The 25,078-nt window shown below is 37.0% G+C and overlaps 5 protein-coding genes across 11 annotated transcripts in view; 3 read left to right on the plus strand and 2 right to left on the minus strand.

Moving 5' to 3' along the window:
• The first annotated feature begins 34 nt into the window (after positions 1 to 34).
• On the plus strand, positions 35 to 7,836 carry LOC139987071 (phospholipid-transporting ATPase ABCA3). 2 transcript variants are annotated; one of them, XM_072002916.1, is made up of 17 exons: positions 35 to 155; positions 678 to 1,620; positions 1,685 to 2,084; positions 2,166 to 2,333; positions 2,407 to 2,594; positions 2,677 to 2,841; positions 2,930 to 3,038; positions 3,108 to 3,262; positions 3,344 to 4,850; positions 4,929 to 5,054; positions 5,139 to 5,357; positions 5,430 to 5,708; positions 5,785 to 6,086; positions 6,163 to 6,310; positions 6,385 to 6,595; positions 6,675 to 6,888; positions 6,969 to 7,836. In XM_072002916.1, exons 2-17 carry the CDS (start codon positions 1,009 to 1,011, stop codon positions 7,176 to 7,178), a joined length of 5,013 nt encoding a protein of 1,670 aa, XP_071859017.1. In that variant the 5' UTR covers positions 35 to 155; positions 678 to 1,008; the 3' UTR covers positions 7,179 to 7,836. The 2 variants fall into 2 exon arrangements, with proteins under 2 accessions (XP_071859017.1, XP_071859016.1); XM_072002915.1 differs by lacking the exon at positions 35 to 155 and adding an exon at positions 247 to 351.
• LOC139987081 (uncharacterized) lies at positions 7,501 to 11,539 on the minus strand. Its single transcript, XM_072002959.1, has 5 exons — positions 11,433 to 11,539; positions 10,716 to 11,031; positions 8,705 to 8,860; positions 7,920 to 8,180; positions 7,501 to 7,750 (listed from the first exon to the last, which is right to left on the minus strand). Exons 1-5 carry the CDS (start codon positions 11,439 to 11,441, stop codon positions 7,638 to 7,640), a joined length of 855 nt encoding a protein of 284 aa, XP_071859060.1. The 5' UTR covers positions 11,442 to 11,539; the 3' UTR covers positions 7,501 to 7,637.
• Positions 11,540 to 15,770: 4,231 nt separating this feature from the next.
• LOC139987083 (uncharacterized) lies at positions 15,771 to 19,997 on the plus strand. The gene is made up of 4 exons (XM_072002962.1): positions 15,771 to 15,794; positions 16,658 to 16,884; positions 19,158 to 19,370; positions 19,446 to 19,997. The coding sequence occupies exons 2-4, from the start codon at positions 16,784 to 16,786 to the stop codon at positions 19,708 to 19,710; spliced, it is 579 nt and encodes a 192-aa protein (XP_071859063.1). The 5' UTR covers positions 15,771 to 15,794; positions 16,658 to 16,783; the 3' UTR covers positions 19,711 to 19,997.
• LOC139987084 (uncharacterized) lies at positions 19,789 to 20,632 on the minus strand. 2 transcript variants are annotated; one of them, XM_072002963.1, is made up of 3 exons: positions 20,502 to 20,632; positions 19,999 to 20,360; positions 19,789 to 19,930 (listed from the first exon to the last, which is right to left on the minus strand). In XM_072002963.1, the coding sequence occupies exons 1-3, from the start codon at positions 20,542 to 20,544 to the stop codon at positions 19,826 to 19,828; spliced, it is 510 nt and encodes a 169-aa protein (XP_071859064.1). In that variant the 5' UTR covers positions 20,545 to 20,632; the 3' UTR covers positions 19,789 to 19,825. The 2 variants fall into 2 exon arrangements, with proteins under 2 accessions (XP_071859064.1, XP_073967811.1); XM_074111710.1 differs by lacking the exon at positions 19,789 to 19,930 and having other exon boundaries at positions 19,999 to 20,097; positions 20,172 to 20,360.
• An 80-nt stretch (positions 20,633 to 20,712) lies between these two features.
• The window catches only part of Hnrnp-k (Heterogeneous nuclear ribonucleoprotein K), a 93,411-nt gene continuing 89,045 nt past the window's right edge, over positions 20,713 to 25,078 (plus strand). For 3 of the 5 annotated variants that reach the window (XM_072002945.1, XM_072002953.1, XM_072002951.1), the window contains exon 1: positions 20,716 to 20,839. The gene's annotated coding sequence lies outside the window, so the exon portion shown is untranslated. Of the gene's footprint in view, positions 20,840 to 25,078 lie in introns of all 5 variants that reach the window. The other 2 variants (XM_072002946.1, XM_072002952.1) reach the window with 1 other exon arrangement.

The following is a 25,078-nucleotide window of genomic DNA, read 5'->3' on the forward strand; positions in this document are numbered from 1 at the left end:
TTCCTTAGGGCTGTTTTTTCTCTTACATTTTCTCTTCATGAATCCTACCATAAGTATAGAACAACGCTAGTTACTTATTCGTTATTTTGTATCTTACGAGATAATATGCTATATGCAAGCATTATCTGGTGGCGGAACTATGGACTACTCTAAACGTAAGTAGCATCGTAACATATACATATGTATAAATGACATTTCTAACTGCATTTCGTGTGTGATATTACTGTGTTTCCTTATGTTAACATGTTCTTAACAAAAATATGTAACATATAAAAGTGTTTAAAGTGATACTACTATTTTTATAAAGTATTTACTCTAAATTTAATGAAAAGCATTTTGGAGACATGGAAGGTATTTATTATATACAATTCTTTCCATTGAATAGATACATATATTTCTATCTCATCAAAAGATGATTTAATTTAAAATTAAAATTTTATAATGTTTACAATGATTCTATAAACAATTATCATTTTATCATCATCATCAAATGCATTTTATTGTTGAATTGATTTCATAATTCTTCAAATGATATTGTAACATGAATTGTATTTTTTTTGATTGATTTTATTATTCTTGATATTATTTTTTCATAATATTACTACTCTTTCATCTTAATGTTACTTTATCATTAGTGATATTATTGTCATTTTGTAATAATAGTCATTTTTTTTCAGATACAATTACTATGACAATCTTACCAAAGAAAAATGAAGAAGTTAAGCTTTAAAAAATTCTGGTAAAAGATTAAATAAAAATCTGTCCAAATATGTATTTAAAAAACATTATTTAATAACGTCATAGTTAAGGTTACATAGCAAAGCGTGTTGTATTCTGTTAGTATACATGCTGATTCATACATCAATTCTGATATTTTATTTATGATACTTTTATGAACTTTCAATGACATTCTATAACTCATCTGATTATGTGTACGAAGCATATGCACTATGTTATTGATTTAAAATAAAAGGTCTTCAAAAAAATGTAGATATTTAACATTTAAAAATGGGAAATAACATCAGAAATTTTGGCTTGCTTTTATATAAAAATTTAATAGTTAGGAAGAGACATTGGAAAACGACAATATTTTTACAATGTTCGGTACCTATTGCTTTATTCGTATTGATACAAGCTGCCAGAGATTTTAGTGTGCAACCACCTCATGTAATCAATGGAAGTACATATTATCCTATAGAAAATAAAAAACAGTTAATGGTAATAAACAAAGATTACACATTTTTATATTATGTACCACAGAATACATACACAGAAAGTATTTTGCAAGATATAAGAATATGTATGACACTCCCATATGAAAATGTAGTTGGTTTTTTAACTGAAGATGATATGATTAATGCTTATACAATATTACAAGCCAAATCTCGTAGTATGGAAGTATTAGGACTTGTGTTTGAACAATATAATACGACTGATATAAAGTACAAAATCAGACATTCTTTCAAAATTCCAAATATATTATTTCAAAATATGTTTGATCAACCTACATATGATGGAAGTACTATATATGTAAATGCCATACCATTTGTACCATTACAAATGTGTGTCGATGAAGCTTTGATAGATCGCACAGTATCACATTCTTCAATGGATTGGAAGGTATTACATGTGTATAATATTAATATGACTATCAATATCTTATATTATATTCTATTCATTTTAGGTGTCAATACAAAGAATGCCTTATCCACCATATATTAAAATAAGTGAATCTGATACAATATTAAGACTGGTGATATGTATGTTTGCAGTCATTGCTTTCTTAATTCCACTTTGTGTAGAAATAAACTATGCAACGAAGGAAAAGTACATTGGCGTAAATGTTCTGATGGCAATGAATGGGGTGAAAGAATATCAGAATTTATTAAGTTGGTTGGTCACTGGCATTGTATTCAGTATTTTTTACATAGTACCAATGATAATATTATTTAAGAATACATTTTCTGGGAAAGTTGATCCATACCTGTATTATAGTAATACTTTCATATTTTGGCTAATACTTACAATGCATGTAGGTCATTTAATATCATTTGGTATGCATATTGCTGCATATTTTTCAAAACGTAAGTTGTTTTGGAAGAAATATTAAATAAAAAAAAAAAAAAAATGAAAAATAACTATAATATATAATGGATCATTTTTAGCGCGTTTTGTGGTAACAACATTAACAATTATTTATACTGCTTCTTTTTCACTACATGGAAATTTGATAAGGCAAGAAATCTTTTCAATAATACCCTATTTGGGAATATTGTTCCCAAATATATTGTTATATAGATTCTTTGAAGAAGTAAATGGATATGAGACTCAATGTGTGTAAAATACTTTTAATATTTTTGTTAATGCCTTGCAATTTTCTAAATATTAATTACATGCAATTTTTAGTAACTGGTATTCAATGGTCAAACATGTTTGTTGTTGGAAACACGCAATATAATATTACTGGGTGCATTGGATTTATACTTATCTTCTCAATTATAGGTGCTTTCTTACATTTTATTCTTACTATATATATTAATGCCATACACCCAGGAAAATATGGAGTTCGTAAAGACCCACTTTACTTTTTGAAGGTAAATTTTTATTTTGTTACAATAATTAGAATTGTTCTTGAGATGCATTGAATATATGTATGATAACAATACATTTTTTTAGTATTTAAAGAAGAATAAAGTAACTTTTGATGATGATATAGAAGATTTTGATTATGGAAGCATAGACAATGAAAATTTTGAACCAGTTGTAAATGGTGTACTTACTCCTGGAATTCAAATTCGTAATCTTAAAAAAACATATAAAAGCATTTGTTTACGAAAATCAGTAAGTTTTCTAACTTATTAAATTTAATTGATAAATTATTATTATTGTATCTAATTAGATTGGATTAATAATAATTATTCTATAACAGAAAGTCCAAGCTCTAAAGGGAATTTCAATGGATTTATATAAAGGACAAATAACTGCTTTACTGGGACACAATGGCGCAGGGAAAACTACACTCATGTCTATTCTGACAGGTAAAAATTCACTTACTTTCGTATTGAATATGTTTATTTAATTTCTTTGAATCAATTATTTTATAATAGGTGTAATAAGTGCAACCGAAGGAAAAGTTCTTATAAATGGTCAAAACATAGTAAAAAACTTGCAATCTATTAGAAATGATTTGGGTTTATGCCCTCAAGAAAATATGGTTTTTCCTGATTTGAGTGTATTTGAGCAATTAGAATTTTTTGGTCTAGTAAGTATAGCTGAAATTAAGTAACATTGTAAGTGTAAAATACAATTTTTAAAAACTGAAGAGTGTGTATGTGCGTTTTAGATGAAAGGTGCAAATAAAAAGAGGAAAGAAATTAAACAAAATATTAATGTCTTACTTGAGAAGTTAAAATTGCATGAAAAAAGAGATGTTCTCCCAAGCACGTTGTCTGGAGGACAAAAAAGGAGATTGTGTCTTGGGATGGCTCTTATTGGTGATGCTAGTACTATAATTTTAGATGAACCAACGTCGGGAATGGATCCTGAAACTAGAAGAGATATATGGGATATTATATTAAAAATAAGAGGGAAGAAAACGATTTTGATCAGTACACATAATATGGAAGAGGCTGACATACTTGGAGATCGAATTGCCATTGTACATGGAGGACGATTAAAATGTTATGGCACATCGATGTTTTTGAAGAAACAGTATGGCTATGGCCATATGGAAGTTACTTTGTCAACAAAATCATGGTGCAGTCCAGATAAAGTTATAAATCAATTTGATCCAAGGACCCAACAAATAAGCGTTGACAGTGAAAAAATCGTTTTAAGCGTACCGAACACTGAAACTTTACCGCAATCTTTGGATAAAGTTGAAGGCCAGAAAAGAAGTCTGGGAGTTACAGGGATTAGCGTATCACTCATCACACTGGAAGAAGTATTCTTAAAAGTAATTAAAAATGAGGACAATGGAAAACATTTGAACGAATTGTTCTGTCCTCCATCGCAAAAGGTAGAAGGATGGAGTTTATGTATGCAATCAATTTTAGCACTATATCACAAGAAATTGACGTACACTAAAAAAAATTTGAGTAACACACTATTAATATTGTTTTTGCCACTTTTGTCTGTCGTGTTAATGGGTTTAAGTTATGATACACCTACTGATTCAACAAATATATTTCCGTTAGAACTTAATATATATAGACATCCAAAAGTTCTATATTCTTCCGAAAACGAAGCTACTGGCACGATGTACGCAAATTTAATCAAATATTTTGGTGGATTTGCCGAAGAGGCAGAACAAAATACAAGCGTTACAGAAGCCCTATTGGGTAGGGCGGTTGAAAATATTGCAGAGTATCGTAATAATTATATTGTCTCTGCAGAATTTAATGTTTCTGATGATGTCCTGTTTGCTAATGGTTTTTATTCTGGAATTGCAATTCATAGCGTGCCCATAACTATAAATTTATTATCAAATGCGCTAATCAAAGCTATGGCTGGCGATGAATATTCTATTCGTGTTTCAAGTCAGAAATTACCAAATGCTTTATCTGCAACATCACTATATATGATGAATCTCGATTCTCTAACAAGAGCATTGGTCTTTTGTTCTTTCTTCTTTCCAACTGTTGCACTTTTCATCGTTCATCCTTTCCAGGAAATGGAAAGCAAAATAAAACAACTTCAGAGAATGACGGGAATTAGCTCTTTTTCATACTGGCTTACTATGTTTACTTTCGATTTATTGGTTCTTACAGTATCCATATTTATTATCATAACAGGATCTTATATTATGGATGTTATTTTGGATATACGATTATACTACAAGATAGAAATATGTAAGATAATACAATATTAAGAATTATTACATGTTCTAAGAATTAAATCTCATAATATTGTTGTTTTTCTTTTTTTAGTGATAATGATATTATTGCTATTGCTTTTTGGCATAAATTCTTTATTTATATCGTATATCTTCAGTTTTATAAATAAATCGAGAAACACTATAGTAACTATTTTATCTATTGTACCAATTGGATTGGGTAAGTTATACTGCACTATGGAATGGTAAAGAAATGAAAAGTACAAAATGGGCAAGCTAATATTTTCTTTTTTTAATATTCTAGTTTTATTACAATATTTTCTTCAGGAAGTGTTAAATACTTTTCCGTCGTTGAAAGTTCTTTACTCTATCCAAAAAGGAATATTTTATCTGATACCTCACATAAGCCTATTTAATGGTCAATTATCTTTCTTCGTCGTAGCTCTGCAAAATGCGAGATGTCGTCGATTACCAAATCGACTGCAAGAGGTAGTTTGCATGGATATTCCGGATATTTGTTGTGGTACGAATGTATTAATTATTTTAATAAATTGTTTAATTTAATGATACATAATATAATTGAAGTATTTTTTAGGTTTAGACTGTGTGGATGGAGTATGCAAGGACCAGCTTTCTTACTTTTCTGATTATGATCCTGATTTGAAAATGAGTTTAAAAAATTGCATTATATACCTATCTCTCACTCCGTTAATGTATTTTGCTATACTTATTATTTTAGAGGAACGATTACCTCATAAACTCTATGCTAAAATATTCAGTCAAAATTTAAGAGATCCATGCAGTATACAAGATGATCAAGTGAAAAAGGAAAAGCATGCAGTGGCAATAGAAATCAGAAGACTACAAAAGCGTGGTATAGTATTTTATGAATATTTTTTTCAGAGAAATGGAGATGAGAAATTGAATGATAATTTACACTATATCGATAGGTGCATCGAAGAAAATGAACGAGGAACCAACTAAAACAGTTCCTACTATCGAAAATAATTGCATAGAAAGCCCAAATAACAACGATAGCCTGTTCTTAGTTTATGAATTAAGTAAATATTACGGAAAGTTGATGGCAGTACAGGAAATTAGTTTCCGTGTGAAGCAACGAGAATGCTTTGGATTGCTTGGCGTTAATGGCGCTGGGAAGAGCACCACATTTAGAATGTTGACCGGTGAAGAAATACCAAACAGTGGAACTATGTACTTAGGAAAATCAGAAATTCATACTGATAAAAAAAACGTAATACATCATTTCTTTTGCATTTCTCCCAGTTTTGCTATTTTTACTATATATTATATATGAATTTTTCACACAGTATCTTGCTCAAATGGGATATTGTCCACAAACTGATGCATTGCTCAATTCCTTGAATTCATTCGATCATTTGCGACTTTTTGCATTGCTTCGCGGTATTCCCAGAGCGAAAGTGGATTTAGAAGTTAACAAATGGATTAATAGACTTAGTAAGCCTTATTTGCTGTTCGAATTTACTTCGAGTAGTCATCGTGCAGATTTACAATTATGTTTGTCATATTAGATTTAAATTCTTGTATGCATCAACCGAGCGGTACTTATAGCGGAGGGAATAAGCGACGATTGAACATTGCTATGGCACTTATTGGAAATCCAACTCTTGTTCTATTGGATGAACCAACTACGGGAGTCGATCCAGCAGCTAGAAGATCGCTCTGGAATATACTCCAGACCTGCCAAACAATGGGACAAGCTATTATACTCACTTCTCACAGGTACTTTATCCAACTCGATAATGCATGTTACTTAAAATTATTATATAACCATATTTGCATAAAAAAATATCCGTAATAGCATGGAAGAATGTGAAGCTTTGTGCAACAGACTAGTCATTATGGTGAAAGGTCAATTGGTTTGCATCGGTGCAAGTCAGGAATTGAAGCAACGATTCGGCGCTGGTTACGATATTCACGTTAAATTAAGTCCCAGCCGAACGGACGATGATGTCAGCAGTATAAAAAGTATTATAGAGTCTTCTCTAACGTGTGAACTGAGGGATGAGAATTTGGTAATAATTCTGAACTAATGTGGAAAATTTGTAAATGTATTTCTGTATAGTCTTCACTGATTTCATATTCCAATTCGCAGGGGCTTATCGCGTATCATGTGAGTGATATTAGAACGACATGGGAGAAGATGTATAATACAATGAATGATCTGAAAGCGCAATATAGTTGTATCGATGATTACGCTGTTTTGTCAGCTACATTGGAACAACTTTTCATTCAGTTCGCTAGAGGAACTGAATTGACAAAAGCGCCTACTGTGGATTCTACTACTCAAACCACTAATTTATAAATAGATATTTTAACAAGTCTTTCAGTTAAATAAATATAAATGTATCTAATTCTTTTCTAATACATGGCTTTACGTTGTAGTTTGTGAATCTTAAACACATAGCAAATGTTAATTAAGTTATTCACTTGTGCTGAAATTATTATAATTTATTCATTGCAATTATTATAATTCGAGATATAATATTTATTTATATTAATAAATAATACTTAAAAAGTCGAATAAATATTATATTTCCGGTGAACAGGAGCCGATGACAACGTTGTCAAAAGGAAAGTGAAAAGTTCGAATAATAATATAGGAAAAAAAGAAAGAACATCGTAAATAAGGTTCTCACATTTTATATAAATAAGAAAGTTACATAAACGATATATTCTTATGTACATACGTCCGCCTTTAAATGATATTACTGTAATGGAACAAGATTGATCGTGTAATACGTAATGACTTGTGCGGTGTCGTCTAATAATGGTATCCGCCCGAGCTTGTTTGGTACGAGTTTGGACCCTGATAAGGTCCACCACCGCCGCCACCTCCTCGGCCGCCGCCACCACCACCACCTCCACCGCCTCCGTCTATTAATAAAAAAAAAAATCAAATTAATCAAAACAAATACACAAAATTATTTTAATAATTAAATTATCACGATCATCAGAAAGTACTTTCTTTCTAAATTTCTTACTTCAGATAGTTCTAACGTCTACTCAGAGATTCACGAAACAAGATATCATCGATGAAACTCACTGTATCCACCCCCTGAAGGATATCCGCCTCCGCCACCATTACCGCCACCGCCACCACCAGAAGTATCTTGATTTTCGCCTCTGGCCTCAGCCGCGAGTGCTAACTCGACGCCTCGTTGAATTTCTGGTGGAATTGGAGGTGGTGTTGGCAAATGTGCGCCTTGGGGATGGAAACCTTCTTCATCCGCGGTGTAGCTGATGCTATACTGTACACCATCGGGTCCGGTGTACGAGTATGATCCGCTCACCGCTTCCGCGTTACCTAGAAAAGCGAGACAACACGTGAATACTTGACGCAACAGGTGCTCGGCAGGATTGCACCACGTATCGAGTATTTTTGCGGCTTTCTAGCTTGTTAGAAATGATCATTGTTCGGTAATCACTCATCGCGAATTGAATTGGCCGAAATTAGGACATGTGATTACTTAGATACCTGTGGTTTTTCCGTACGATCTCTTGAGAATCTTCTTAACGTTTTACAACATCGAAGAACTTACAACTTCCATAAAGATGTCGAAATATTATCAATTTTGAAAATCTCTATTTTGCAAGTAAAATACTGGCGGTAGGTAAAGACCCGAGAACAAGTTAGATGGAAGTCACATTTTAGGAGTTGCAGTGCTATTGCGTTCATCGGTTCGGTTCCATTGTAAACGAAACGATTCGAGGCCGAGCACGATGATGGATAGGAATATTCATAACAGTGAGAAATGATAGCGACGAACCGCGAAGAAAAGGAACACGAGGGATATCGCTGTTGAGAAATAAGAATGGCCCTGATCTCACCTTGCTGGTGACCCGTTTCTTGCGCACTGATACCATTTCCTGTTTCGTAGCTGAATTGGTAGTTGCCATCACCGGCATTCTGATTGTTGAACGAGACGATAGGTATCTCTTGGCCTCCTCCAGGTCCTCCTCTTGGCCCACCACCGCCTCCACCGGCTAAAGCATAAATTCAAACAAATGTTCGAAAATATCGCGTAAGTAATTTAACTTGTGTAAAGTCTTTATCGTTATAAAAGTACCTGAATTGCCACAGACTTTGATCGACTCGAGTACCCTTTCTATGCAACTGACTTTTAAACAGCCCTGAGAAAGTTGATAATCGACCGGTCGTACATCGAATACAAAAAAAAAGCTAGCAAGAAGCTAGCCAGAATTTTAAGCGGTTCGAACAGAACACATCTCCTGTTCTGCCGCGTATAATCGACTTTTTATCGATCACTGTATCCGTGCAATCCACCGGGTTGCGCCATATCAGGTGAAATCCGCGAACGCACTCGAGATTAATTCGTAACTGAATGGAGCCTAATTACTTGGTCGGTCGCGACAACGCGTTGTACTAAAGGAGACACACACGAGACGCTTTGGTGTTCTTATTTTCGCAATCCAGAGAGAATTCTCACCGTCAAATCATACGTAGATTCGAGAGCGCTGTTACTGAGACCGTGCTGGTGTGTCTTCATTAAAGGAGCGCCTCGGGGGATAAAGTGATTAGACGTTTCGCGTTGTACCGCGATTTTCACTTTTCTTTCGTCCCCATGACACGAGCCCCGGTTTCACGACATACTTTACATATTTTGATGCAACTCCGACCAACCAACTGTCTCTCATAGCGCGCGATTTCTCTCTCTTCTTGATTCTCTACCTTTTCTAATGTATGTCTGATGTAACGTGACACAACTGTTCCACGATAATCCAAGTGATTTTCTCTACGCGCGTGTTACCGAAACGAACTATGATAAACGTTTCGGTGATTCCTTCTGCGATTGAGTAATTTGTTATGTCTAACTTTTTCTCCGGGTACAACAAGTTTTTCTCCGCGAGTTTTATGGCCATAATGATTTTAATGATGTGTGAAATGTTTGCGCTGACGAGACGTAATAGTCTTAGCCGGGACTAACGAGAAAAAAAAAAAAAAACAATATATAGCACCAGGGTACGTGTTGAACGAGTACTCTGGTTAAGTACATGTTTTCTCTTGGTTGCGTAATGCGCCAGAACAAAAAGTTGTACTCCTACATAGATCAATGATGAGACACGAGAAAGAAGAAAATAAGAGAACTCGAAAGCTTCGAGCTTCTTACTTATGCAAAGTAAAAATTTTTATGACAAATAACAGTAGGGTACTTACTGCTTATATGCTTTGTATTATTATTTCGATGATTTCATATGATCAAACATGGTATTGACTCAATGACTGTAATTGCAATATCTTTTCGCAAAAGGCATGGAATCATTATTATTGCCTTTCACTTGGTAACCTGATATTAGGATTAGATAATAAAAAGTTACGGCGATGATTTAATTCGAAAAGTCATCTATAAGGAGGCGATGATGTTTTCAATAAAACTTAATATCATCATGTAAAAGGACATTAAATCCTAACATGGGATACTAACTATGTTATTACAGTATTATAAGCTGCAATTTAGTCGCAGTATTCGCGCAAAGTACGGTAATTCATTATGGGAAGATCAATAATTCTGTTCGCTTTATTGAAAACCATCTTTGAAGCATTGAACGAAGAAAACTACGATAATTGGCAAACATCAGGAAGGACGTATTTGAAAACTACATGCAAACAAATTAAAAGATTGCTACAATTGATTATTATATCATATCCAAGAACCGATTGTACGATACGCTCGATTCCACTGGATTTAATTATCGCGTATTACTATCAAATATTATCAAATATTCGATCTATTGTTGAATGCTCTACTAAAGTTTATGTTATTATTTCTATCTTTTCTACGTTATAAGTTGGAAAATAAAATGAAGAAATAATACTTACGTCCTCCGTAGGCACCTCCGCCTCCACCACCAAACGCACCACTACCTCCGCCGCCACCAAAAGCGCCACCTCCTCCGCCACCACCGCCATATGCTCCTGGTGCACCAGGTCCACCCGGTCCACCCGGTCCACCTGGTCCGCCTGGTCCACCTGGTCTACCAGGTCCTCCAGGACCACCTGGACCACCGTGTCCACGATTCGGAGCTTGTATTAATCCTGCGCCTCCTGCGGTGCCTGCATTGCCCGGAGGAAGGTAAGTATTGTCTAGTCGGGCGGCGTGACACGTACCGACGATGGCCAACAACGCGACAGCGAGCTGTTAAAATAGTCGTCAATAACTTCAACCGTTGGAGGTACTATGCAAGTCAATTCTTTAGAATACTTGAAACGTTTGCAAAATTCTTTTAGAATCGGAATAAAATATGATTTTCTCGTAGGTAATGTCACTGAAAAGATTTCCTAAACACACTATGTCTTATTTCACCGACTCTAATCGATATTAAAAGGGAATCGTACGAACGAAATTATACATTAGCCTTTTCCTTCTTAATATTGAAAAGAATTACGTGAAGAGATGTATATAGGTAAAATTTATCGAATAGATCGCTAATTCACGCTCGACATCACTGACTCACGACTTGGAGAATCGAGAACCGGAAGCGGAGCGTTCGAAGGTGTCACCTAGCGCGGGAGAAAATAGACGAATGCGACTCGTACCGATCTCATCTCGCCGATGTACCGTTCGATTTGTATGAAAAGCGAACCTCCCCGATGATACCGGTCGCACAATGGAACGTTCTATCGCCAAACGATGGCAATAATTGGTCTGTGCAGATTCAGGTCGAAGCAACCGCGCTTATATAGCGATCCGAGGCTGGAGGATCGTCTTCCTCCCACCCAAGAGGAAGACTCTCAGAAACAGCATCGACTCTGGTGAACACCCGGTGCCGCGTCCCTCGGCGAAGTTCGCGAACTCGGTTAACGAATGAGCGACGGAGAAAGAGTTCTAGGATGCACGAAGAGTAGAAGGAAACCGAGGGAGAAGGCGGATCAAGATGAGCCTCGGTGAGAGATGTGGGATGAGGGGTGATTGCGCAAGCCAGGTGATACAGATCGGCGGGCATCTCTCGTCGGACCTGAAGGTCGGCTAATCGGGTCGACATGAAAGTGAACCGAGATTGGTATGTATAAGATGTATAGGCAAGCGAAGGGACGGACGACGTGGCTAGTAAAAAAAGAAAGATTATATACCACGAGGTGGTACACTATGGTTAGTAAAAGACAATCGTTTAAACGAAAGAAAGACGAAAAGTGGTGGTGTTTGATGAAGATGACCGCGGCGATGTTTCTTGTGCCACAGATTGCGAAGTCCAACTACAATTTAAGATGCGTGAGTTCCCTCTTTGTAATTATATCGGTCATTTCGTATTCGACGTTGCTCGGTGAACACGGGGTCGCGCGACGTCATCATCATCATCCACGATAGACGGGATGGCTTATAGAGAGCAACGCATGGTCTGCAACGGCGCGCGATCATTGCGCAACTTGGTGCGTTGCGCATCAACCGTACCGATGGTACGTAATTTTATATAGATGTGCGAGCGTGTACATACACGAAAGGCCGCTCCAAATCGTTTCTAGTGTTACCGATCGGCACGTAACTTTCCGCTTAACGATTCCCCTCGGGTCACCGTACTCACGTTCTGAGGCAGACGCCTCGACGTGATCGCTTCCCAATAACCATCTTTTACCTCTCTCGTCTACGGCGCGACGCTTCGATTTTGCCTCGGAGCGGACCAGCGTGAACAGTTTAGTTCCTTATTCAGACTTCAGACTATTCACTTTTACCGGGTCGATTTGCAGTGACGTATGTGCGCGGAGATCGGTTTAGTCTTTGCCAGGGAGAGATTTTTGGTTTCTTCACGAACAGCAGCTGCGATTAACCCCTCAGTGACCTGTTGTGCTGTCTGTATACTTCATTATCGAATGGTCCCTTTGATCTTTCTCACGAACGATAGATCAACGATGTATTTTATCGCTTTTATACGAAGTTACTTTCAGAGCTTATAATTACAAAGCTTTCCCTAGACAGTCTTCATTACCGCAGTATAGAAACGCTAATTGATGTTGCGTTATTGGTGAGAAACGTGTATTAGTGGATATGATTGCTACTCGTGAGAATGTGTTCATCTCTCTGCGTACACCGCGCAATGCAGCGTAAGAGGGAAGAAAATCGCGCGAAAGAAAAAATGCGTTTGTACATGGAACTGAAACTGAGACACGCGCGAATTTGCAAAGTAATTCCAATCTAGAGAGCGAATAGGAGAATCGATTAGGAGTAGTTAGATTGCATGCTTCCGATACAATCGCTTTGACATCGTGTCGAATATGTACTCTACTACACGTGTATCGCCTAAGGGTGAGTGAAATGTCTTGCGTAATCGGTCGTACTTTCTTCCTATGATGCTTATAATAAACGTTTGTGAAAGAAAGTTCCTGAATCGATGAGGTAATCCATCTCACTCCCCCAACGAGTTATCTCAGAATGCTCTTCGTAGTTATGTAAACTCTTTAATTTCTAAAATCGATTTATAGTCCCGTGGCTTTCACGGACTTGCTTTGATGGTTCGACAACGCGACTGGCACTGCGGCATAAGTAAACTCAGTTGTTCGGAAAACTATAAATCACGCCGCTCTTTCCCATGCATTTCTCATCTATTTGTTCAGCTTTTGCTCCACCAGCTTTACGATCTCGAATTAAGTTTCCCAGGAAATTTCGCACAAAGAAGACCCAGTGACCCTATTCGTGTTGCGTTTAGTTGACTACTAAATTCTTCAAATTCGCTTCAGGCAAGTAACTGGTACGGCCGACACTTGGATGAACGTTAATACGCTTATCTACCGATCGCTGGTAACAAATTCGATCCGTGGAACATCGGATCTTTCAGATCTGATCGGATGAAAAAAGATACCGGGAATCGAGCAGGAACGTTGGACAGAATACAGAAATCAGCGTGATTCGATGATCGATAGGATTGGTAGATGGCTAGTCATTCGAATTACCTGATGCAGGGGTGCGGCTCGCGCAAAAAACGGGGCAATCGTGAGCCAGGGTCTCGATAATAGGATACCACGAACGTTCGAGACAATGTATACCTGGGCACGGAAAGACTAGAATGCTTTCTAAACGGATCGAGTCACCGAACACACCGATACGCTTTGAGAAGACCCAGCCCTTTGGCGCGCTATCCGCGCATTCATCTATCTTGCTGCTCGTGTTATGCCAGAGGTGAGGTTCATCGGCGAAACGCTTCATCGAGAACTGCACTCCAACAGTGGGCGCTGTCGCCAAAAAAGGATTGTGCATGAGAAGACGGGATCCTAGTCAAGTAATAAGCGATCTAATGTTGCATCGTTCTCCAATACACCTGATCTTCCCGGTAAAAGCCGAATATGGTGCTACTGCGTTATACTTTGTAGGAGGAACAAAAGATTTTTAACCTTTCCCTTATTGTTGCGCTTGTATCTTTTTTTAGGGAAAGGGTTGACCTTATTGTCATTCTGTCTTGTCTAGTGAGAATATCGGAACCTTTGTCTCGTTGAAACATCCATCAACATCTATCTATTTGAGATTTCAATGTACACTGCGCAACAGAAATATCACTGTTTGTTCATCTGGAGAGGTTGCAGTTTAATGGATTAAGAAACGTACAGGTTTGATAGATTGGCTAATTGCAGTTATGTACACAGCGTGGTATATGCATGTGTAAAGAGAAACAATTTCGTGCCCCAGTGGCACGATGCTATTCCCGTAATCAGAATAATCAGACGACAATTCCAATCAACTTTCTCCTCGGTACGAATTCTAAGAGAATAAGACACGAACGCGAATTGCGGAAGCGGCTCACACGTCGTTATTGAATAATGATCTCGAATAGGAGGGATTGCACGCATAATGCCTCCCTCCTATCGACTCCTGAGCCTTGCTTTGTTACAATCTCGCTATATAGGTGATGATACCATTTCGAAAGAGCCACGCCACAGAGGTCGACGGAGGAAGGAAATATTTGCGGTTTAGATAGTTCTGGTACTTTCTGACGTAACCACGTGGGTAGTATAGCGATGATAACAGGGAGGATGACAAAGTAGATGAACACACGTTCGCCGCGTCCGAACTATTTTCTCGCAATTCTATGCAGCAGCCTGACGCAATTGACGGATGATTCTTGCGTATTGGAATTCTTAAAATACGTGCTGGTACTTTCATCCGGGATACCGAGCGCATCATCGTGATGATAATCGTTTCGCGTTCGCTGCAACATATAAAATTTAAACATTTCTCCATCTGCCTAACTGCCTCCGGGCTACGACCAAGACGAACGATTTAATTGACCAGAATGAGGATAGTAAAAGGAACGAGAGAACAAAGGGACGTTGGTAAAGCCATCTTTTGTTATAGAACGCCACGGATGAAATCCTGTTCCATGGAATTTGAAAACGTATCGCGATCTTTCTCGATCTTTCTCGATCGCGATCGATGTGATCGAGACTGGTCGAGAAGATGCCGTTTTCTCGATTTAAGAGGGTCGGTCGTCTCCGGAGTGAGCGAGTGAATGGGTGCCCACGGTAGCGCTCTGAGCCTTCTCTCCGTGAGCTGGCTCACGGCTACGGGGAAAGAAAATATAGTTCAGGCCGGTTGCATAATGGAGCGGAGGCGCATCACATCGGTTCGACTCAATGCGAGCTACTTTGAGAATCTGCGGTAACAGCGAACGTCTCTTCTTCCAGCGTCAACGTTGACCTTTGAAGTTGAAGATATAGCGGAACGGTTGTAACACCGATATTCTCTGAAGGTAGGGGTGCAGTCATGTAACGAAGCTGAAAACCATTAGCCCCAAGCTATAGAGCTAGATGATCCAATTTCTAGCCTGGTAGTTTGTATATCGACACCCGGACTCACGACCTGTTCGCCTTGGAAGCTAAGGAATATAAGAGCAAGCCCTTCGAACCACTAGCTCAGAACGATGCGCGACTGTGTCGTCGAAGCATCTGAACCTATTGTGAATTTCGGTTCTATCGGTTAGTATCATGCTTCTTACATGGCAAGTTTAAGATCTGAGTCCGACTTGCGGTTATATTCAGTCTGAAATATCAGATATAATTATTTTTATATTTTTAACAAATGAAAAAGAATGAATGTTGTTATTTTAGTTAGCCGAGTATATCAGTGTGCATCTTTGTAAATCGAAAATAACAATTCTGTCGTGACATACCACTTGGTAGATTTCACTAGTAAGGAAGACATGCTAATTAAAGTTGACGTTAGATCTAATTAATACTAATATAGGTGATTAGGATACTCGAGTAACATACGTGTTTAATTTGAGAGGAATGTTAATTAGATCTAAGTAAGTTATTGCGAGACTCGTCGCAGCATCTGTTTTAATTGTTAGTTACTTATATCTGCTTATACATACATGTATGTATATCTTCAATTCTGTCCTTATTAGTCATAGACTTTTGCCATTCCTACAGCTCGTTTTGTTCGTATGAAATAGTTTTCACTTTAGTTGAGTAACTTCTAGATTAATTATTGGTTACTAAAATTGATTCCTGGAACATTATAACATGTTATATCTTTAATAGTAATATTTAAACAGAAAAATATTACACGCAGTTTAATATTAGCTGTAATACCCTATCCAGTAATTGTTTCATTATTTTATACCTTTTTCTTTTGAAAGAAATACTTTTTCTTCTAAATTTAAATATCAGTAATTATATACACAAACATATTTTGTGTCAAACATGATTGCTAGCGAGATGTTGGTAACATTCAAGTGAAGATGATTTCAAGCACTAAACTGCCATCTATACGTAGCGTTTCAAACTACTTCAAAGTTCTCGACATACTTTTGAACGATTTGAATTATTTCCAACAGTTCCAAGAGACGCGAAAGTACTGGTCCGTACTCTATAGAATGAAAGAACCGTTATATTCAGCTTTCGGTGAAGTGTTCAGTTACTGAAATTCGAAGATTCTGTAATTATACACAATTCGATCGAGAATGGCGGAGGATCAGAATCAGGAACAGGAACATCCGAACAATGTTTTCTTATTTCGACTAGCTATTTTAAACAGTCTTAAACGCATCGCAGAATCAGTGAGGTAAGTAAATTATTTCGGATAAAAAAGATATAACTTTAGTCAATTTAAACACATAGACAGGTAATATTTGTTATGATTTATATAGAATACATTGGTTACAATATTATATTTATGAAAGGATCTAATGTTTAGAGGTTATGCAGCCTTTCATAGCTTGGGGTTCGCGGTTCTTTTATACATATACATATGTAGACGCATGCGCCTCCAATTAATATTCAAACAAATCTCTACTGTATTTATCAATATCTCTTTGTAGATTTTTTTATAATAATAAGTTATACACGTTCGCAATATTTTTTTCAATAACATTGCATAATATGTACATTGGTTATTGTATAAATAACTTAACTGTGATAATACAGATATTCAAACAATGTTAGCGTGAAACGATATTTAAGCTTGTGAATGTATTCTTAAAAATGAAGCTAAGAAATAAATATCATAAGAAATAAATGACATGTTCTGATAAATAATATTTATGTATTGAGCTAAAATAAATGAAGCACGAAATATTTGCATGGTATAAAACCGGGCTAGGCCAGATTGTCATTGAATTTCAGGTTATGTTTTTCTCATATACGTTTGTACGATAACAGTACTGCCAACGTAAGTGTGTCAAGTACGAACTGCGGTCAAGAATGCTTCTTTAATTAAGAAAGCCAAAGGGAACACATAACCAGCGAGCGCAGATCAGGACGTTGTTGTATATAATACGTTTTAGAGAGCTTGATGTTTCGTTTATCAGCGGTAAAGGAAGGAGTGAGGAGGTGATGGAGGGAAAGGGGGGGATCGTCAATGACCCAAACGAGCGATGGTGTTACTCGATGTCATTGGCCTCTCTGGACGTCGCATGTTAATTTGTCGGTGTTCACGTGGCCTAACAATTGCCCATTGCTGTTTGACGGTTCTATGAGCGAGACGGGTCGATTTTCGAAATTGGTTTCCTTCGGTTCCCGCTTCTTAGAATCTGCCGCTCTTTGAAACCCAACACACCAGTTGACCTTCGAAGAATTCCACGAAGTGTTCGAGGAAACAAAGGGTCCCTGGTCCCTCCCTGATGTGGTCACCATCGTTCGGCTCTATCATTCGTACAGTACGTGTCGTGGGGATCGTACGGGTACCTCTGCCTGTCCGTTATTTTCACGTTGGAATGAATCAGTGACGAACGTGTTCTCTGTACAATTACATTCTTCGTTGTTTTAGTTTATTTCTATCGTTTATATAATTTTTTTTTTTTAACGATTGCGTAATTCTCTCTTTACGATATAAAAAGTTACGATAGCATTTTTTCTCGATGACCTCATAGAAGCGAAGAGAAGATCAATCGTGATGAAATCGAGATTCAACGATGGAGGAACATGCCACGAAGCGTATTCAATTAGGTCAGGACTAATGCAAATATGTAGTATTGACATCAAATTGCACCCGTCCCGGCCTGATTGAGTGCGCGTAAATCACCGGAAGAATCGAAGGTGTTGTTTTTATGTTAGTAATTTCCTGCACTTTCCATAGGAAATGTAATTTACAATATATTTAAAATACATGTTACGTCATTCTAAAAATCATATGTTAATTGTAAATTTCCCTGAAGATTAGTTTATAGATGTATTGGATTTTTCTTATAATTACATTGTATTAAATGTTAATAAAGATAAACCACGCAGTTTTTGCATTTTCATAATTGTGTGAAAAAAATTTCTCATTAATCATCACATTAATACATGAAAAAATTCCGGAAATTGTGCAACGATTACGGGTCAGTATTGTATGCTTGGACTATAATACTATAAAACTGGATTGGCTCGTCCGAATACTGGTTCTCCCCCATTCAATCGCGCGAGCCTTTGTGGACGGTAAACAAAGAAAAATTTGATCCCAGCGATAGTAGAACCTCTACATGCACGCAACGATCATTGAACGTACTCATTCACGTTTATTTAGCCAGGTGTTGGTATAAAAGGAATATTACGCGCCCGAGTTGTTGTACACGCAACGCGTGTTCATATTTTATTTGTTATATTCCGATCTCACGTTAATTAAATCAATCATGAAATAAAATGCGAAAATATGAACAAGATGTATTGTCGGTTACGTTACATATAGTTAGTATTACATAGTTTCTATGTATGTGTAACTACAATTATGTTAAGTGAATTTAACAAATAGTCATTAACATTCATAAGAAAATATAATAAAGTTAAACAAAATAAAATTTGCATTCTGTTTCAACTTTATTTTCATGAAAATATTTAAATCGTTTAAAAATCTTTCAGCGAGGATGCTTTCGTGGATGCTCTTACGATTCTTACAATTCTCAAAACAAAGCCGAGTATTGGGCAAAAGTTGCATAAAGCAATGTGCTCGGAGCTTCTCGATAAAATGAATGGCGATTTAGAAGATATATTAAACGAAGGATCCTTGCGGGAAGGATTGGAAAAAGTTGCGAAGTTATCGGACGCAAATTCTTCCGTGACCGAAGGTACTTGGTAAGCTAGGATTCTTAGCGATATCTGATCGTTAATTCATTATTAATGATTAATCATTAATATGTTTTGTTTTAGGAGACCACCGGGTAATGTATCCTTACATTTACGTTCACTAGATGCACAGAAAATTAAAGAAGAAAGCGAATTGTTGGAAAAACAAGTAAATGAGATGGAAGAAGAAAACGCAATTCTAATGAAAAGGATTGCAGAAAAGAGATCAAATATAATGGCCATGAATGACGACATGATACAATCTTTAAATAAATCAGTAAATGTGATGGATTCATTAAAAAAAAGAAGGGAATGGTTAGAAAAATGTTTCGTACTACTAGATCATTAATGATAATAAAATAGTATTACAAATATTACACAAAGGATATTGTGAGATATGAACAAAGAAGAATGTATATGTATATTTTATAACTTGTACAGAATTTATTTTAATTAGAAATTTTTTATTTGGTAAGTCTGGGATCAGTTAGGATCATATTTACTTTATCATTTAAATCTGGCGTTATCTGAAATCTTTTCAATTTTCGTATCAGCGCCATATTTTTCTTCTGTAAATAAAAATATATATGAAAATTCGATCGAAGATATTAATATAATATATTTATATAAAGGATACCTCTTGAATTTTAATCATTTTTTTCACTGCCATTATTTTTTTATTATTTTCGTCTGCTGCTTTGTTTAATTCTTCTAATTCTCTTCTCAAATTATCTCTCTGCAATGTTAATGAATCAATTTTCTGTTGAACAGTCTCATTGTTTGTCTTCTCAATACATTTTAAATAATTACAATGAACTTCCTTTAATTCTTCCTCTAAGTCATTGTATCTTCTCTTCACATTTTCCAATACATATGTCCCCTTATCTTTCAATTGATTTACATTATATATTTCTATCTCGGTAGTTGCACATTCTTTTTGGCATTCTAATAATTCTGATTCAACATCGTCTATCTCCTTGTACATTCGGTATAATTCATCTGAAATCCAGCTTTCTTGAATTCCACAATGTTTGCAATACCACTTACAAGTAGTGGATTATTTATCAGTTTCGTAATTTGTCGCATTAAAAGATATCATAAATTGAACAAAATAGAGACAGAAACACGAATTTGTATTACCGAATGATAATAATTGATCGATATTATGATTGTTACAGTCCATCTTTTCGGTAGTGTGTCTAGCAACTTACAATTTGAACGGTTTTGCAATATGGCGGCATGCCGCCAAAGCATTCCCGCGTAAACCAATGCTATATCTTGATTGGTCGAAACGGTCCAATAGAAAACGTCCTTGTTGCCGGCAACCTAACGAAACGCTCGACAGATGGCGAGAGCATTAGCTCAGTCTTCGCTACGCACCCGCTGTTCGCCATTGTATCGTGATTGCTGTTAAGTTTCGTGTTTGTGAGTGAGAATTCATCCGGTTTATCGAATTCTGGAGTTCTTCTACGCATTGGGTAAGTCGGAAATCTTATGATGGTGTAATGCTATTTCATTCGTGCTGTAATTTTCATATGCTTTTCACGATTATGCGAGCAAAGCGTGATTCGTCTTCGAGGGACGACGTATACATTTTTTTGGGGGTTAGTTTCTGACCCTCGCGCGTCAGCCCTCTTACGTACGCGTGGTCAAGTCGTAGGATAATCGTTCAAACCTTATTCGAATTCGCAATTTATAACAATTTCAGGAAAAAAACCATTTAGAATATTAATTAAACCATTGAGGTTATATATCGAATATGATAACGAATTCGATGTCTTTCAACGATAATCCTATGCCGTAGAATTTTTAGACGCTTTGAATCGTAAGTCAATAATTTCGGCCATACGACCAGGCGTGTAACATGTCGTTAGAATTTTGTATCTTACAGAAACATAAACGCGCGGATATCATGCGGTGTTTGTATACCGGTTTTTATTCGATTAGTTTTTCTACATTCCAGCGTCATATAATGACAAGTCAACCGGATGAAACGAAGCAACTGAGCATCAATATTTCTACGAACGTTATCTCGCTTGATAAGAATACAAACTTTACGTATCGTACTTGCTACTTTGCGCAATACATGTAGCGTTATATTCCAACGCCTAAACGGATACACGTATTTTTTATTAATATTATTTTTATATGATTTGCGATTATTTATTGTGTAACTTGAAACTGGAAGCATAATTTTATAGTATTCGTATCAACGATTCTTTGTTATCTAACTCGTTACCCAACGTAGGGCGTAATAATATACGGAAAAAAATATTCCATAACGAATGACACAATTGCTTTTTGCGTATCACGTGTTTACTTGCATAATACTTTCCGGAAATATTTTGCGTTATCGTTAGATAATATGCGAATCGTGATTTTACGAACGCGATAATTGTTCGAAGTACAAGCGAACGATCGATTTATTGTGTAAAACTTTGGCATGCGGAATTAAAATCGCTTTTACGTTGTTTTTGCGACGAAACATACTCCCTCTGTGAACCAGGAACGATGTTATCCGGCGAGAGCGGGGATTAACGTTTTTGTGTATGACAAATGTGGCTCTCTTAAGTTGTAATGACACGATTAGCATTTCGATTTAATCGAGAATCTGTTAGATGAAAATTTATTGGGCCGATGTCGAATCGCGCTTATACGGAGCTATATTCGAGAAATATTTATGCGACGATATATGTACTGCTGGACTCTAAAAGTAGATGGCGCCATGCTAAATCAAAATTAACAGCAAGTAAGGGCTGGTTAATATATACACTTTATTCATTTTTGCGAGTGTTTCGTATTATTCGCGCTTCCACTACGTAAACACTTTGTATTAGAATTTTATTGTCGATAAGGTTTGAAAATTTCTAGATGTTAATTGCAAAGGCAAAGCTCTTCTTTATCGATTACGATACTCTGATTCACGATGAGTGATTAATACAAGCTTTGTTTCATCAAATGAAAGATTATTTTCATTTCTATTAGTCCCGTCATCGATTAATCATCGCAGTATTACTTCATTCATCGATTATATTACTTAAATCGTTTTTTAATCATCAAAGAATTATATCGAGTTATACGATAAAAATATTTGATAATTTAAGCTAAGAACAAGCTCGACATTAACTTCTATATTTGAGTTATTTGAATTGAATTTCATCTATTAATAAGGTTCATAAAATAATTATCAGGGATTCTATGCAGCCAATTTCCTTAATACTACCAGCTCGTTATCGAACAATTCCACGTGCATTCACGATTTCCTTGCCCTTCACTAGCGTATCTTCTGATCGTTCCACCGTGAACTTCGGCTTTAATGCCTATTATTTTCTTACGACGCTAACCGCTTCTGACAGTTGTTTGCCAGGTTCCGCAATTAATTTGCCGATTACATTGTCGAGTATTCGATCGTGCTATTATATTCGATTCATGCGCACGCGTGCCTTTGCTAGTTAATTCAGATCCATCAATCGTGACGCTTTTGGATAGAAAATTTCCTTGAATGAGACAAATTCTATCTTTCACAAATTGTATAAGTCTTTAAGGTATTGATAATACACAAATCCAAAGAAACTGTAAGGTTTAGAGAACAACTCTGCTGCGCTTCATTAATTAGTTAATCAGGTGACCCCTTAGCTAGAAACTTTAACGATCCCGATACTGGTAGAAGCCGAATCAGTCCTAGTTAGATCGATTTCATCCTTGTGAATCTAAATACGATGTAATTTATTCGTAACGAAAATAAAACGATATCGTCAAAGATATAAGGTGTATAAATAAAGAAATTGTTATATTCAAGAAACGGAGAATCTAAGTATATACCAGGGTTATCCTGTCACCGTTCGATGTCGATGATCTATTCCCAAAATCTCAGACAATCCCTCTATCTATAAACGACCCTCATAACGCTCCGCTGATCTACTTTTTCCTTCAACCCTTCCATCCTCCTACTCCGTCGTCTTCACTTTCTCCTTTTCTTCTGTTCTCTTCTCGTTTTCTCATTCCACTCGAATACTTTCTCCGAGTCACGAATGGTAACGGTGTTTGTACCCTTCCTGTATTCGACTATATATATATACATATAGCGAGGCATCATTCATAATTCGAGAATCGAGCGCGATATCGAACGTTCCATGGGAAATTGGAAGGAAGGTTCCAAGGGAAACGCGAACCCCTGATTGGCCGGTACGTGGTGGGAGAGTAGGAGCAAGCTAGTTTGGGCTAGGTCAAGCCGAGTTAGGTCGCGTTCAGGTAGGGACATCCTTCGCGAACGGGTGGTGGACGGCTGGGGGTGGATTTCTACCGCTGGGGTTCGACACAATGGCACAACAAACCGTTGCCCTGGTAACTGGTCGTTCGAGGTTGCCATCACAAAACTTTCCAACTTGTGACTGCAAACATTAATGCTGGCACACGCGTTATCGAGAGAGAAAACCGACGAGGCGCGGAGGTGGCCGCGTGAGTTCACACGCACGCCCATCGTCACGCGAGCACGCGTGCTCGCGACACGCACCGCGGTGTGTCCCCGCGCGGAAAACAATGAGAAAGGGAGAAGAGGATGCCCGTGGTCAACCCCCGTGCACCACCCTGTTTCATTATTTTCGGTGGTTCCCGCCCTCTTACTTTTTAATGCGCGCCTATTTGGTAACCCTATGGTGTAATCGTGGTGTAAATTACCTCATGCGCGGCGAATCGTGTACGGTCTGTTCCTCTCGGGGGTTCCGATTCGTTGTTTCGGATGATTGAGATGTTGTAGCAATCTTTTGTCTCTTTCTGTCAAACTCGAATCGGGATATCCGAATTGTTTCATTTGAAGATTTCGATTTTTAAACGTTCGAGTTCTCGCGATGTCTTTACGTCTCCTATCTCACTCTGTTTTTCGTCAAACTGTTCTCGTTATTGATCTCGTCCAAAACGCAGTCACTACGTCATCCGGCACACTGATGTAATTACAGACGAACTGACCGAGCCTTTTGTCCATTATGATTAATCGTTCGAGTACTTTTGCATCTTCATTATCGTACCGCGATAGATTTAAAGACCATCAATTTGAATAGTCGTACACACGCGCGCCAATTCGGGCCAATTAATTTTATCGTCGATGAAATTCGTATTCGGGTTCGGTGTAAATCGATGAGAATTTATCCGCAAAAGATAGGCCCTGCGCTTCCGATTAATTTGATCCGACGTTGGAGACAGGAATCGAAGTAATCGCGTGAACGCGGGTCGATAGCGTGGTCTGGCGAATTAATTGTTTCGATCAATCGCATAAAAGAGCATAATTGCATAAAACTCGAGCTACTTTGACCTCGATACGATTTTTGCCTGGTCTGTTATCGCGATGCTGCTTATGTATTTTCCAACGCTTATGTATTTTCCTTTTTAACCGCGAAACTTGGTCTGGATATCGGCTATGGATGACAGAATGGTTCGATGGAAATTATAAAAGATTTGCCGTAGAATCAAACCATTGATCGATTGACAAAATTGAACGATACAAACGCGTAAAGCTCTTTCTTTTTTCTGGCCGATATTCGTAGTAAATTTTTTGGATTTAAGATTTATCGCGACGTTTGGTAACGGTGCTCCAGGGTGAGATAAAATAAATTATTCTCGCATTCTCTTTCCATTTTTTTGTTGTTCGTTACAAAGGCACCATCGAGCAATTTATTTCTTTGTTTGCTTTTTTTCGTGGCCACGTTTAAATGAAATATTTC

This window comes from Bombus fervidus, chromosome 5, assembly GCF_041682495.2.
Source record: "Bombus fervidus isolate BK054 chromosome 5, iyBomFerv1, whole genome shotgun sequence".
Classification (NCBI taxonomy): Eukaryota; Metazoa; Arthropoda; class Insecta; order Hymenoptera; family Apidae; genus Bombus; species Bombus fervidus.

Bases quoted from the DNA above. Each gene is read 5' to 3' on its own strand.
- LOC139987071 (XM_072002916.1), top strand. From the start codon at position 1,009: ATGGGAAATAACATCAGAAATTTTGGCTTGCTTTTATATAAAAATTTA. The intron at 2,085-2,165 runs GTAAGTTGTTTT...GATCATTTTTAG, and splicing joins TGCTGCATATTTTTCAAAAC to CGCGTTTTGTGGTAACAACA. The intron at 4,851-4,928 runs GTAAGATAATAC...TTCTTTTTTTAG, and splicing joins ATACTACAAGATAGAAATAT to TGATAATGATATTATTGCTA.
- LOC139987081 (XM_072002959.1), bottom strand. The intron at 8,181-8,704 runs GTGAGATCAGGG...TCGCTTTTCTAG, and splicing joins AGAAACGGGTCACCAGCAAG to GTAACGCGGAAGCGGTGAGC. The intron at 7,751-7,919 runs GTGAGTTTCATC...TTTTATTAATAG, and splicing joins TCCTTCAGGGGGTGGATACA to ACGGAGGCGGTGGAGGTGGT.
- LOC139987083 (XM_072002962.1), top strand. From the start codon at position 16,784: ATGGCGGAGGATCAGAATCAGGAACAGGAACATCCGAACAATGTTTTC. The intron at 16,885-19,157 runs GTAAGTAAATTA...AAAATCTTTCAG, and splicing joins CGCATCGCAGAATCAGTGAG to CGAGGATGCTTTCGTGGATG. The intron at 19,371-19,445 runs GTAAGCTAGGAT...GTTTTGTTTTAG, and splicing joins TCCGTGACCGAAGGTACTTG to GAGACCACCGGGTAATGTAT.
- LOC139987084 (XM_072002963.1), bottom strand. From the start codon at position 20,544: ATGGACTGTAACAATCATAATATCGATCAATTATTATCATTCG. The intron at 20,361-20,501 runs GTAATACAAATT...GCTGGATTTCAG, and splicing joins CGATCAATTATTATCATTCG to ATGAATTATACCGAATGTAC. The intron at 19,931-19,998 runs GTATCCTTTATA...TTTTATTTACAG, and splicing joins AAATGATTAAAATTCAAGAG to AAGAAAAATATGGCGCTGAT.